The 11262-nt window shown below is 36.2% G+C and overlaps 2 protein-coding genes across 3 annotated transcripts in view; both read left to right on the top strand.

The window, feature by feature from the left end:
- Nucleotides 1-500: 500 nt before the first annotated feature.
- Nucleotides 501-8584, top strand: ddhd2 (DDHD domain containing 2). Its single transcript, XM_081353515.1, has 17 exons — nucleotides 501-607; nucleotides 2725-2892; nucleotides 3022-3218; nucleotides 3300-3389; nucleotides 3475-3589; nucleotides 4736-4825; nucleotides 4997-5138; nucleotides 5267-5475; nucleotides 5606-5670; nucleotides 6110-6238; nucleotides 6336-6422; nucleotides 6615-6752; nucleotides 7030-7185; nucleotides 7270-7375; nucleotides 7465-7605; nucleotides 7692-7833; nucleotides 7924-8584. The coding sequence occupies exons 2-17, from the start codon at nucleotides 2763-2765 to the stop codon at nucleotides 7982-7984; spliced, it is 1998 nt and encodes a 665-aa protein (XP_081209641.1). The 5' UTR covers nucleotides 501-607; nucleotides 2725-2762; the 3' UTR covers nucleotides 7985-8584.
- Nucleotides 8585-8741: 157 nt separating this feature from the next.
- tacc1 (transforming, acidic coiled-coil containing protein 1) overlaps nucleotides 8742-11262 on the top strand; it is a 31623-nt gene continuing 29102 nt past the window's right edge. The window contains exon 1 of one of the 2 annotated variants that reach the window (XM_081354555.1): nucleotides 8742-8980. The gene's annotated coding sequence lies outside the window, so the exon portion shown is untranslated. The remainder of the gene's footprint in view (nucleotides 8981-11262) is intronic. The other variant, XM_081354553.1, reaches the window with a different exon arrangement.

The following is an 11262-nucleotide window of genomic DNA, read 5'->3' as shown; positions in this document are numbered from 1 at the left end:
AATGAAAGCCACTGACTTCCATATTGTAAGGAAAAAACTGAAACGTCAACTGTTATCAACATTCTTTAAAATATCTTATTTTGTGTTCAACAGAAGAATAAAACTCATACAGGTTGAGGAGGAGTAAATGATAGAATTTTCAAATTAGGGTAAACTGTCACTTTAAATGTCTTGTCAAACAGTTGTTTAAATATTTAAAGAAACAGTTCATTTAAAATAGAAGTCCATTCTCCAATGTGGTCTTTCATAACTCTAAAAGGACACATATCTTATGCAAGACACTGACAACTAAAGAATATTAATGCATCATTTGTTATTCTGAGATCATTATGCATGTGATTATGAGCACCATAATTTCAGATTCATTGACTCATAATAACCCATCTCACTATGGTGAAACGCAGTTGCTGTTGTTGATTGATTGTTTCAGAATTCCCCCCTATCTGTCGACCTTTAGACTCAAAGAATACTTATAAGGTTTCAGCTCTGCCCTGGTAGATGCATTTACTTCGGACTTGACCACCATAGTGAATTACAGTGTGTGAGGTTTGCTCTCTCTCTGTCAGAAGTCAGTTTTGTCCTAAGCGGGCATCCTTACGAGCAGCCGGTGAGTAGATTGCGATGCGATGCATTATTATGGTTTTCCCTCTTATTTGCCTTCATTTGTTGTATCAGATGATAAACGTTTGTAGTACTTACGACCAGTAAGTAGTCAGTCCTGACATCGTGCTTTAAAGATTTCCAAAAAGGCTTATTAGGTATCATTAAATCAATTGTCCTTGTGATACAGTTAGTCTTTTTTATGCATTTTTTTTCATATATCGAATCGTCATATATGCGCTAGTATTGTATACTTCAGTTGGCACGGTCATATAAAATGCATTTTGTTTATGTTTCATTGTCCTCGGTCACTCGTTTAAATGTCGTGCCCTACTTTTGCAGTACGCGAACGCGCTCCGCAATGTCCGTATGACAAAAACACTTTAGTTTGGTTATTTTGTTTTGTCCACAACACATTGCCAGTGCATCAACTGATAATGCAACTATTAGTAATTTGTTTTGCTGCCGTCATCCAATATTACGTAAGTGCTGCCGGGGCACCATATGATGACGTAACCGCTCTCCTTGATGTTTGAGTTTAATGTCAAAAGTGATTTAAAGCATTGAAATAGCCAACAAAAAAGTTTTGAGTTAATAACAAAATAAAGGAAGTTTCTTACAAAATACTTAACATAATTTATCCTGCTAAGCTGTTTTATTTTTTTGTTTTTATTTTTTATTTTGTTTAGAAAAGCCTATCTAGGGACCTGAGATGCAAATTAGCTTTTGCTATACTCTCTATGTGCAATACTTATTTTCCAGTTTTGACTGGGATCATGTTTTTTTGTAAAAAAAAAATATAAAAAAGCATGTTTTGGAAAGATTTAGGCTTATTTCATAGCTACCTGTGAATGTTGTGCACTAGAAAAAGAAACTAGCCTATTTTGCACCTGTTTTTTTTCACACTGTATTTACTCAAGATTATTTTTGGAAAGATTTAGAAACCTTTATTAATAGAAAACTGAAGTGTATGATAGAAATTTGTGTATTTAGTGTGCTTTTCTATACTCAGAATGACCATTTGGAATGTAAAGAACAACATATTATAGTTATTTATTTTATTAGGAAAATACCATATACATAAAAAGAAGTGGGCTCAATGCAAACCAATTTTTTCACATTTTAAAAATGACTAAATTATATTAAAATCTTTTGGAACAAACTAAAAACAAAAAAGCGCTGAAAACATGCTTTGAAAGCACTGGATTGTATCATTTTTTTATTTATTTTTTACATATTCTATGTTATTATCTTTTGGCAATTTTTTTTTTTATTTCCTGGCAGCTAATGTTATTGTGAATAATTAATAAATAAATAAATAAAGCTCATTTAATATAAAAAAAGTAAAAAGTCATATTGTGCTTTCCAATTTTCTGTGATTTTGCTTTTCATTTCTTTTTGCATATGGACAATATTTTATGTTATTTTCTTCTGTTGTTGTTATTATATTAACAACATTTTATGTTGCTATTTATTTTTTAAGTGGTATAACTGGCTGGACATTTAAATAAAGAAAAGTCTTATAAAACCCTGCAAAGAAATGTAATAATTATTTAAAAACTCAGTGAAGCAATATGAAGTATAGTAAAATATAGAAAAATAGTTTGTGTTTATTTATGTCAATCAACATTTATTCATTTAGCAGATGATTTTATATATTGTGACTAATATATATATATGTATGTATGTATGTTTATATGTATGTATGTATGTATATATATATGTGTGTGTGTGTGTGTGTGTGTGTGTGTGTGTGTGTGTGTGTGTGTGTGTGTGTGTGTGTGTTAAACCTACATTGAGAGGAGCAAATGTCCCCACAAAGATAGTAAAATGAGAAAATTTTGACAATTTTGAAAAGAGCTTATAAATCATTCTAAGTGTTGTTTTTTGAAAATGTAAAAATGCAGAAAGGGTTGTGTGATGAGTAGGTTTATGGTAGGGTTAGTGTAAGGGGATAGAACATAGAAGATACAGTTTGCACAGTATAAAAATCATAACGTCAATGGAGAATCTATTTAAAGCTATAAAAACAAGTTTGAGTGTGTTTGTGTGTGTCTGTACACAAATGAGATCGCAGAGACCATTAGCGTATTACTAAAACACATGGCAACATTATATTTGCAGTCCGCTGGTCTTGGTGTGGCGTCTCTGCTCTTCTCAGCATGAATATTTCTGAGCCGTATGAACCCGTCCAGTACCACTGGTTCTTCAACAAGCAGGTGGACTCCAAGGACACCTGGCAACCCTTCAGCAGAGAAGACTCACGGCGACTGGAGGACGCTCACAGTCGAGGTCTTCCATTGTCTCCTTCTGGATACTTTAAAACCTATTGTTTGCAACTACTGAAAGTATAGTTAGTTTATTAACACAAGTACATATGTATGTTTCGAATGATAACCACGAGATCTGGTTTGTTTGCAGTGGGGAAAAGTGAAAAGGATGAAGTGGTAGTGGCTACAGAAGGAAGACGGTATGACGTCAGGCTACGTGAAAGAAAGCGCTACTCCGTGTACTGGGAACAGAAGCCCACCGAGGTCAGACGATGCTCCTGGTTCCACAAAGGCAGCAAAGAAGTGAGCTACACTCCCTACAGCGAGGAACTCAGTGATTTCCTAGAGGTGAGATGCACAGATGTTCTTGAATAAATTAAATTTGTACAGTTTTTTAATACTTAATACTTTTTCTTTATTCAAAAACAGGACGCCTATATGATTGCAGTTACGCTGGACGAATGGAAGAGGAATTTGGAGCTCCCAACAGGGGAAACTGTGATCCTTCACAATCCAAAGGTATTATTTAAATGTGAAGCTCATGGAAAATGGACACTTTTCTGTTCACAAGTTACATTTTGTCTTTCTCACTGCTTTACCTCAGCTTATGACACAGTATCCCAGTGGTTGCAAGGACTTTCCCCCTTCCCCATCTGAACGAACTCAACCCGTAACTCTAAAGAGAGGAGTTGAGAATATTCCAGTAGAGATACCAGAGGGTAAGTGCAGCTCCCTAAAACTCTGTTTAAAAATATTAGGGTGTTACTAGTTACTAGTTACATGTTTCTGACACAAATGCACTTCCAAATGGTTTAAAATACCTAATTTTGGCCAAATTCTAAAGCAGAAATACTCATAGCCTTAATGTAGACAGTCCCAGAATGCATTGTGGTAAGCTCATCCAAGATGGCTAGTATGTAGAGAGAACAAATATTCTTATTTCATTCAATACTGAAAAGATAAATAAAAAGTTCAATAACTGAAAATTGACAATTTTGCCCAATATTAGTGTGCTGTGTTTTGTTTTGATTATTTTTTACTTTTAAAGTCACATTGTAAAAAGAAATTCTGGAATGTTGGACACTTCATGAACTCAACTGTCGCTGCTTTCCTTATGTAGAGGAAAGAGAGGGGCTATTTGACTTTGATGGTTAATGACAATTTAACCTTAAAATGTATACACTAGAGTCAACGATAGAGTATGTATTGCATATGTGCATTGTGTGTCATTTTGTTAGCTGGGCATCCTTCTAACATCAAACTCTGGAGTATTTCACATAATATTTGTGAGAGCTGTGTAGTTTTATGTGTATTAAAGTATCATAATGTTAGCATAGGAACATGCTAACATCAAAATCTGCACTCAATATTTGTGTAGCCTTAGTTATGTATTTTTATGCGTATTAAAGTATCACACTGTTAGCATAGGAATATGATAACATCGAACTCTATTGGACTATTTCACCTAATATTTCTGTAAACTGTGTAGTTTTATGCGTGTTAAAAGGTGCGTTCACACCATGTCAGAATTACCGTAATTACGAGATTCTGACCTCGTACAGCTACGAAAATAAACCATGGTTTTATTTTATCCGAGTCCGAGATCAGAACGTTGCGTGTTGTCATCTCGAAATTATGGTTATTACGAAATGGCGTGAACGCTGCACAAGTTTCACATTGCTAGCTTAGCAACATGCTAACATCAAGCTCATTTCATTTGAGTCTCTCCTGTTCACTTTAATTAGGATGCTGCCTTAGATTTTTGAACGGTTAAAGCTCAAGCATGGCTTAGGGTTAGTGGTTTGTAATGTTTGTTAGCTAACAATATCAGTCTTTTGATATATTTTCTTGCTGTGTTTCTGTAGGAGAACCAGAGATAGTAGACCACCTGGTGTTCATGGTTCACGGTATCGGTCCGGCCTGTGACATACGTCTCCGTGGCATTGTCCAGTGTGGTGAGCCTTTATCACCTAAAACTAAAAATGAACACTTCTTCCCAATATGTTGGATTGTTTAGCAACTATCGAGCAGTTCACAAGCCACGTTTATGACACTCAACGCTCCATATTATTGTACCATTTTTTTTTAAAGCATTTTGACATGTTTTTCCCCATTCACTGCTGCAGTTAATGAATTTCGAAACGCCTCCAACGGCCTCTTAAACAGCCACTTCAGGCAGAGTGAGGACTTGTGCATCATTGGAAGGGTTGAGTATCTTCCAGTCAACTGGCACAAAGTCTTACATGGAGAAACTACAGGAGTTGACAAGTAAGACGTTTGACTCTCTCTCTCTCTCTCTCTCTCTCTCTCTCTCTCTCTCTCTCTCTCTCTCTCTCTCTCTCTCTCTCTCTCTAACCCACATACATCTTTTACTGTTTTATTTCTATTTTAAATAGAGACATTGAGAGAATCACACTGCCTAGCATTAGCCGTCTGCGTCAGTTCAGCAACGACACCGTGCTGGACCTTTTCTTCTACAATAGTGCCACATACTGCCAGACGATTGTGGATACAGTGGCCTCTGAGATCAACCGTCTCCACAGCCTCTTCCTTCAGAGGAATCCACACTTCATAGGACACGTTTCCTTGGTTGGACACAGCCTCGGTACGTAACTGTGCATTTCAGAACAGAATTACTATTTTGGTTTGGTGACATATAATAACCAATACTTACGGACAGTACAATGTTTCATGTTTAAAGTTTTTTTTCCAATAATGTGTATTGTTTTATACAGGCTCATTGATCCTGTTTGATCTCCTGACCAATCAAGAGACAAGTGCAGATGCCACAGCTCATGAGGTTTGCACCAGTGTTGCTATTGTTAACTGAAACTAATTGAAATAAAGCTTAAATATAATTAAAATAATGCATAAAAAATGAGAAGTGTTCCCTTGCCAACTCACTGAAATAATTTATAAATAATGAAGTACTAAAAATATTAAACTTAAACTGAAATAAAAATAAAGCTATTTAGAAATATATATATATATTTTATACAAAAATATTTAAAATTACTATTATATTTGTATTTTATATATATATATATATATATATATATATATATATATATATATATATATATATATTTATTTATTTATTTATTTATTTATTTATTTTTTTATTACGCGATAAGTAAATTATTTGCTATGAAACATAATAGAGCAGAGTATCCAATTGCTTTTATAGATTTCAAAGAATATAAGTGATCAATTGAAGAATGTTTTTGCGGTCTGCACAGCTCCAGGAGGACCCTCATGTTGACACGGGCTGCAGTTCCTATGAGAGTCTGGAGGAGGCGCTGAAGAGCCATGGCTTGCAAGAGCACCTCAATGTACTACAGAGAGAACAAGTGGATATGGAGTCTTTGGTCAGTTTTCTGTCCTGAAACACATACCACACATCTTAAAAACACAACACTCCAATTCTTCATTTCACCTTTCCTTATTCCAATTAAACCGTTTCAGACGCTCTGCTCAGAGAATGACCTAAAAGATATCGGACTACCCCTTGGTCCTCGCAAAAAATTGATGGACTGTGTCAAGAAATGGAAGGTAATTCCTGAAATTCCTTCTAGCCTTGTTGGCTCATGGTAGAAGTGGAAAGGTTTGCAATGTAGCTTAATTGTGTGAAGCTTCCTCTCCACACCCAGCAATGGAAGGGAAGACCGATAAGAGTCCATTGTTTTAGATCGGAATGTTTGTTTTAATGTAATTTATAGTCATTTCTTCTTGAATATCCAACAGAACTCCAGAATCGGAAGTGGACATGCAGCCCAAAATAAGACAAACTCCTCAAGTCTAGGGATGAGAAATGCTCATGAACATCAAACCCCCACCACTAGTGCATTTGATTATCAGCATTTTAATGTTGGCATTGGACAAGTAAGTGTTTGTATTATTTATTTATTTTAAATATAAAAAAATAACTGGCTTTGATTTGAATGTATTTTAAATATTGTATTACTTTATTCCTGTGATCACCAATCTAATATGCTGTATATAATATACAACTATTTACAATTTTTTCTGTATGTGCTTCCAAGTTAAGGCTGTTGTAGTCCCTTGAATCTCCATTAGTATGAGTAGAAACATCTTAAGAATTCAAATGATTTCACTGTTTAAGTTACAGTTGCCAAATAACTTGTTCTTTATTCTGCAGGTATCCATTGATTATCCTCAGTTAGCCTTTCATCCTCAGGCTTTCTTTGCTGTTGGATCACCCATAGGAATGTTTTTAACTGTTAGAGGTCTGAAGAGGATTGATCCTAACTACAGCTTCCCTACCTGCAAAAGTTTCTACAACATCTTCCATCCAGTAAGACACGCTCCAAAACACTGCCTGAGAACCATATATCTTCCTTAGAGCCATGTTCTTAAACCTTGAATGTAATCTGTGCAGTTTGACCCAGTGGCGTATCGGATCGAGCCCATGCTTGTGCCTCAAGACGTGGACTTGCCACCAATGTTGATACCCCATCATAAAGGCAGAAAGAGGATGCACCTCGGTATTTCACGTCACTTTATGGAACGAAATCCATAGTTTTAATATTCAAAAATGTCTCTGAGGCTAACGAAATGTCTTTGATGCCTACAGAACTCAAAGAAGGGTTGACTCGAGTCAGTTCTGATTTACTGGGATCCCTACGAATGGTTTGGCAGAGCATTTCTCAGGTCCCATCGCCAGCGCTCGCAGAGGGTGGATTCAGTTCCATGACCCCTACTGATGAAGCAGAAGGTATCGAATTACACTTTTACTATTCAGATATTTATAAAAATCTGATTTTGAATGTCCCATCTCACATCCGAATATGTGTGGTGCAGTATCACCAATGGAGAACGAGCAGAGGAACTTCAAGGTGGGAATGTTGAATCGTGGGCGACGTATTGACTTTGTTCTTCAGGAGACACCAATTGAAAGTTTCAATGAGTACCTGTTTGCTATACAGAGCCATCTGTGCTACTGGTAAGAGAAAATCTTTCATGATACCTATGTATATATCATTCATATGTGTATGTGCTCCAAAATAAATAATTCTCCCTGTTTTGTTTGCAGGGAGTCAGAAGATACTGCTCTGTTGGTTCTGAAAGAGATTTATGGAAATATTCCAGTTTGATGTGCTCCTTTATAAATGTTATATACCTTTTGTATTGTACTGACAAGTTTTAATGCCAGTCCAGTCCACAGTGAATCGATTCTCTCCACACATGTTAACCAGCCAATTAACTACCTAAAAAATAAGGTTACACTTTATTTTAAGGTGTCATTGTTATTAAAATATATTTAAGTACTGAGTAATATTAAGCAACTACATGTACTTACTATAGGGTTAGGGTAGGATTAGGATTTGGTTGAGGGTTAATTGCATGTAATTATGCATAATTTGCTGTTACTACTATGGTAAGTACATGAAACATATGTAACAAGGACAATGTAAAATAAAATGTTACAAAAAATAATAATCAAGAATTTAAATTTGGAGTCCCAATTGAACTGTTGCCAGGTATTAGGATATTGTTGCAGTATTCTCAAAGCAGGCTTTGAGACATTTGATCCACACAATACCCTTTTGTGCACTAATGTGCTTTGTAAAGAAACTGTTATCTAATGTATACTTGTAGCTTGTAGCTTGGGTCAGTGTTTTCTAATTGTTGATTAATTCATATTGTGTATTCATAATGTTATAATAGTATTATTATTATTAAATTCCTTACCCAAAATCTTTTTTGTGATGCCTGTATCTGTGTCTCAGATTCGATTCAGTTGGTAGGCTATACATTCTTCAGATACCAGCACTGTGTCTTTAAGGCAGAATTCAGATCATAACCACCGGGAAGTTCGTTCATTTCCCATTTATCCGTCTGGAATAGTGCGCCACACATTACAAAACATCCTCTTTCCATACAGAGTCATGAACTGCCCTCCCATCCTCCGCCAAGAGCTCCACACACAGCCAATGAACACAACGGCATTACTGCCGTCAGGATTTACGAGTCCGTCTCTTTAAATGTAGAAGTTCCACTACTTGAGAATATTCAAACTATTTATTAAGAAGACTTGAAAAACGAAGTTTGCATGAAGATGCCCAGCCTGTGAAAAAACATCATAAAAGGTGAGGAAACGCCACAAGAATGTTACAGAATTGTGTCATATTTTTCTTATCTGGAGGGGAATTGAAACTCCTGCTTGACATGAACGCGCGCTGGAGTTTACGCACGCTGCTCACGAGTCAGAATAGTTCGCCTGTCAGAACAGAATTTCAGATTTGCTCTGTCGAACAAACTCTCAACAGTTCCATAGCAGTCCATTACATCAAATTGAAGGGTTAAACCGTTAATTTTAGAACGTTCGCTTTTCAACATTTGAACGCCTCGCTTTTTTGAGGAGAATCTTTTCATGAATCAGTTGAACCTCTGTCAAGTAAGTCTGATCGTAAGCCAGAGATAGTGACATTTGGAGCGTATGTGCATGCCGTAAAAAGGCGAAATAGTTTTTTAAAACTAGTTAATTAAAACCAACTGTTTTTAAAAAATCGATTCGAAGGATATGAGTCGCCTATTTCCAATAATTGATGAATAATGACAAATCACGGAAGCATTTTGCGCTTTGTTTAGGGCTAGAGTATCCAAACTCGGTCCTGGAGGCAAGTAAATAATGACTTTTTTTTTATCATTATTATTATATTTATAACATTCTATGAAACATCAATGGAATGCTTAAATAAGTATTATTTTCTGATAAGGAGATTCAGGTGTGTTTTCACCGGTTCAGTCTCCAGTTGTTAATTTATTCAAAGTTAATTTATTCAAATGCTATTCATATTCATATTGTTTCTCATATAGGCCAAGACACTTTGTTCTAGGCTAAAGATTTTATATCAGAATGTTTTATAGACTTCCATAGGAACATATTTATTTTCTTAACCAATGCATGTCTTTTAGGCTAAACTTAAGTCATCCTTTTTTCTTGTTTCAAAAATCTTATCCAAACTTGGCCATAATGTTGTCTCTCAAAAGGGGTGCTGTTGTTTTCACAAATATGCCATGGTCCCCTCATTATATGGTCGCCACCTGGTTAATGCGACTTACACACATCAGTGCACACATTTTATAATCCTACTGTAGTTGAAGTCCTGTTCCTTTCATAGTCACATGGTTGACCAATTCATGGAAACGTAAATACCCGCATCATCTTTGATGATCAGGGTTGGAAACTTTATATGAGCTATGCCGAAGGAAATGGAGCGCTGAATTGTCTCATTACCAAGTCAGTCACATGTGTTAACCACATGAGAGAACTGACCTCTACATTGAAGTCTGTACTGTAAGTGTGTCTCATTCACCAAAGCAAAGGTCAGTTCACTCTCTAGACTCATACAAAGAAAGACATACAAGTCCCCAAACTGCCCACATTCGGAAAGCTTTAATCAGAGACCCTTCTGTTTGTAGAAAGACTCACTGTTGGCAGATGTTTTTCACAATGCTGAGGCACTGAATCAAGATGTGAAAATCGGTACAAAATAAATATAAAATTATAAATGCCTAGCTCGTGGTTTTCAGAACCAACTAAGTGACCAGCTGGCTCAAAAAGACCTTTGCATGTAGATTGCGTCATCTTGGTTTGGTTTTCTCTTTCTTTCTGGTATTTCCAAGTTTCTTGAGGCTGAAGGGTGAGGTCACACCTAAACAACTCTCATTGCTTGGAAATGTGGAGTCTTGTGCCCATCAGTTGAGTTAAAATGCTGGAGGGTAAAACTTCTAGCCTTCTGAATCAGTATCTATCTGTCATGTTCAGATACTTGGATCTGGACCCCTACAGTGTGCAGTGGACTATGTAATCGTCCCTTGTGGAAGAAGGATGTGGAAATATGTTGAGTCAACAATGGGAAGTTTCGCAGGCTGAGATCACTCATGGTTCTGTGCCTCTGAAAAGAGTGTAGATACAATTCACTGAGACCCGACTGAAGAGAATTTCTCATGTTCCACACGCTCGAGCGCTAGTTCTGCTTGTTGCACAGCAACTATGTAAATACATGTAAGCACATGCTAGCTGCGTCTCATTTGGCCACATACGTCATCAAGGATGTCTCATTTCAGAAAAGAAACCATTATAAATTTGACTTGTTCCTAGTGAAGCATAAATAATTGCTGCCGACAAATGCGACCCCTGCAGCTTCAAAATGAGACACAGCAGCGGCACAGCAGCTGTGTCTTACATTTGAATTTTCTTCAGCATGTTTTTTGGTTATTATTTTCTGAAGAACATTCAAATGGTTGTCTTTATGTGGTTAAAATTTGGGGTAATCTGAGTGCAGCAGAAATTGTCTTTCCTAGTATTCTTCATGTCTATCATTCATATGTGCTCTGAAGGATTCTCTATAATGAGGTTTTCTGG

This window comes from Scardinius erythrophthalmus, assembly GCF_964197995.2.
Source record: "Scardinius erythrophthalmus genome assembly, chromosome: 23".
In the NCBI taxonomy this organism is placed as follows: domain Eukaryota; kingdom Metazoa; phylum Chordata; class Actinopteri; order Cypriniformes; family Leuciscidae; genus Scardinius; species Scardinius erythrophthalmus.
Note: the sequence above shows the minus strand (reverse complement) of the source record. Positions and strands in the feature narration are given on the sequence as shown.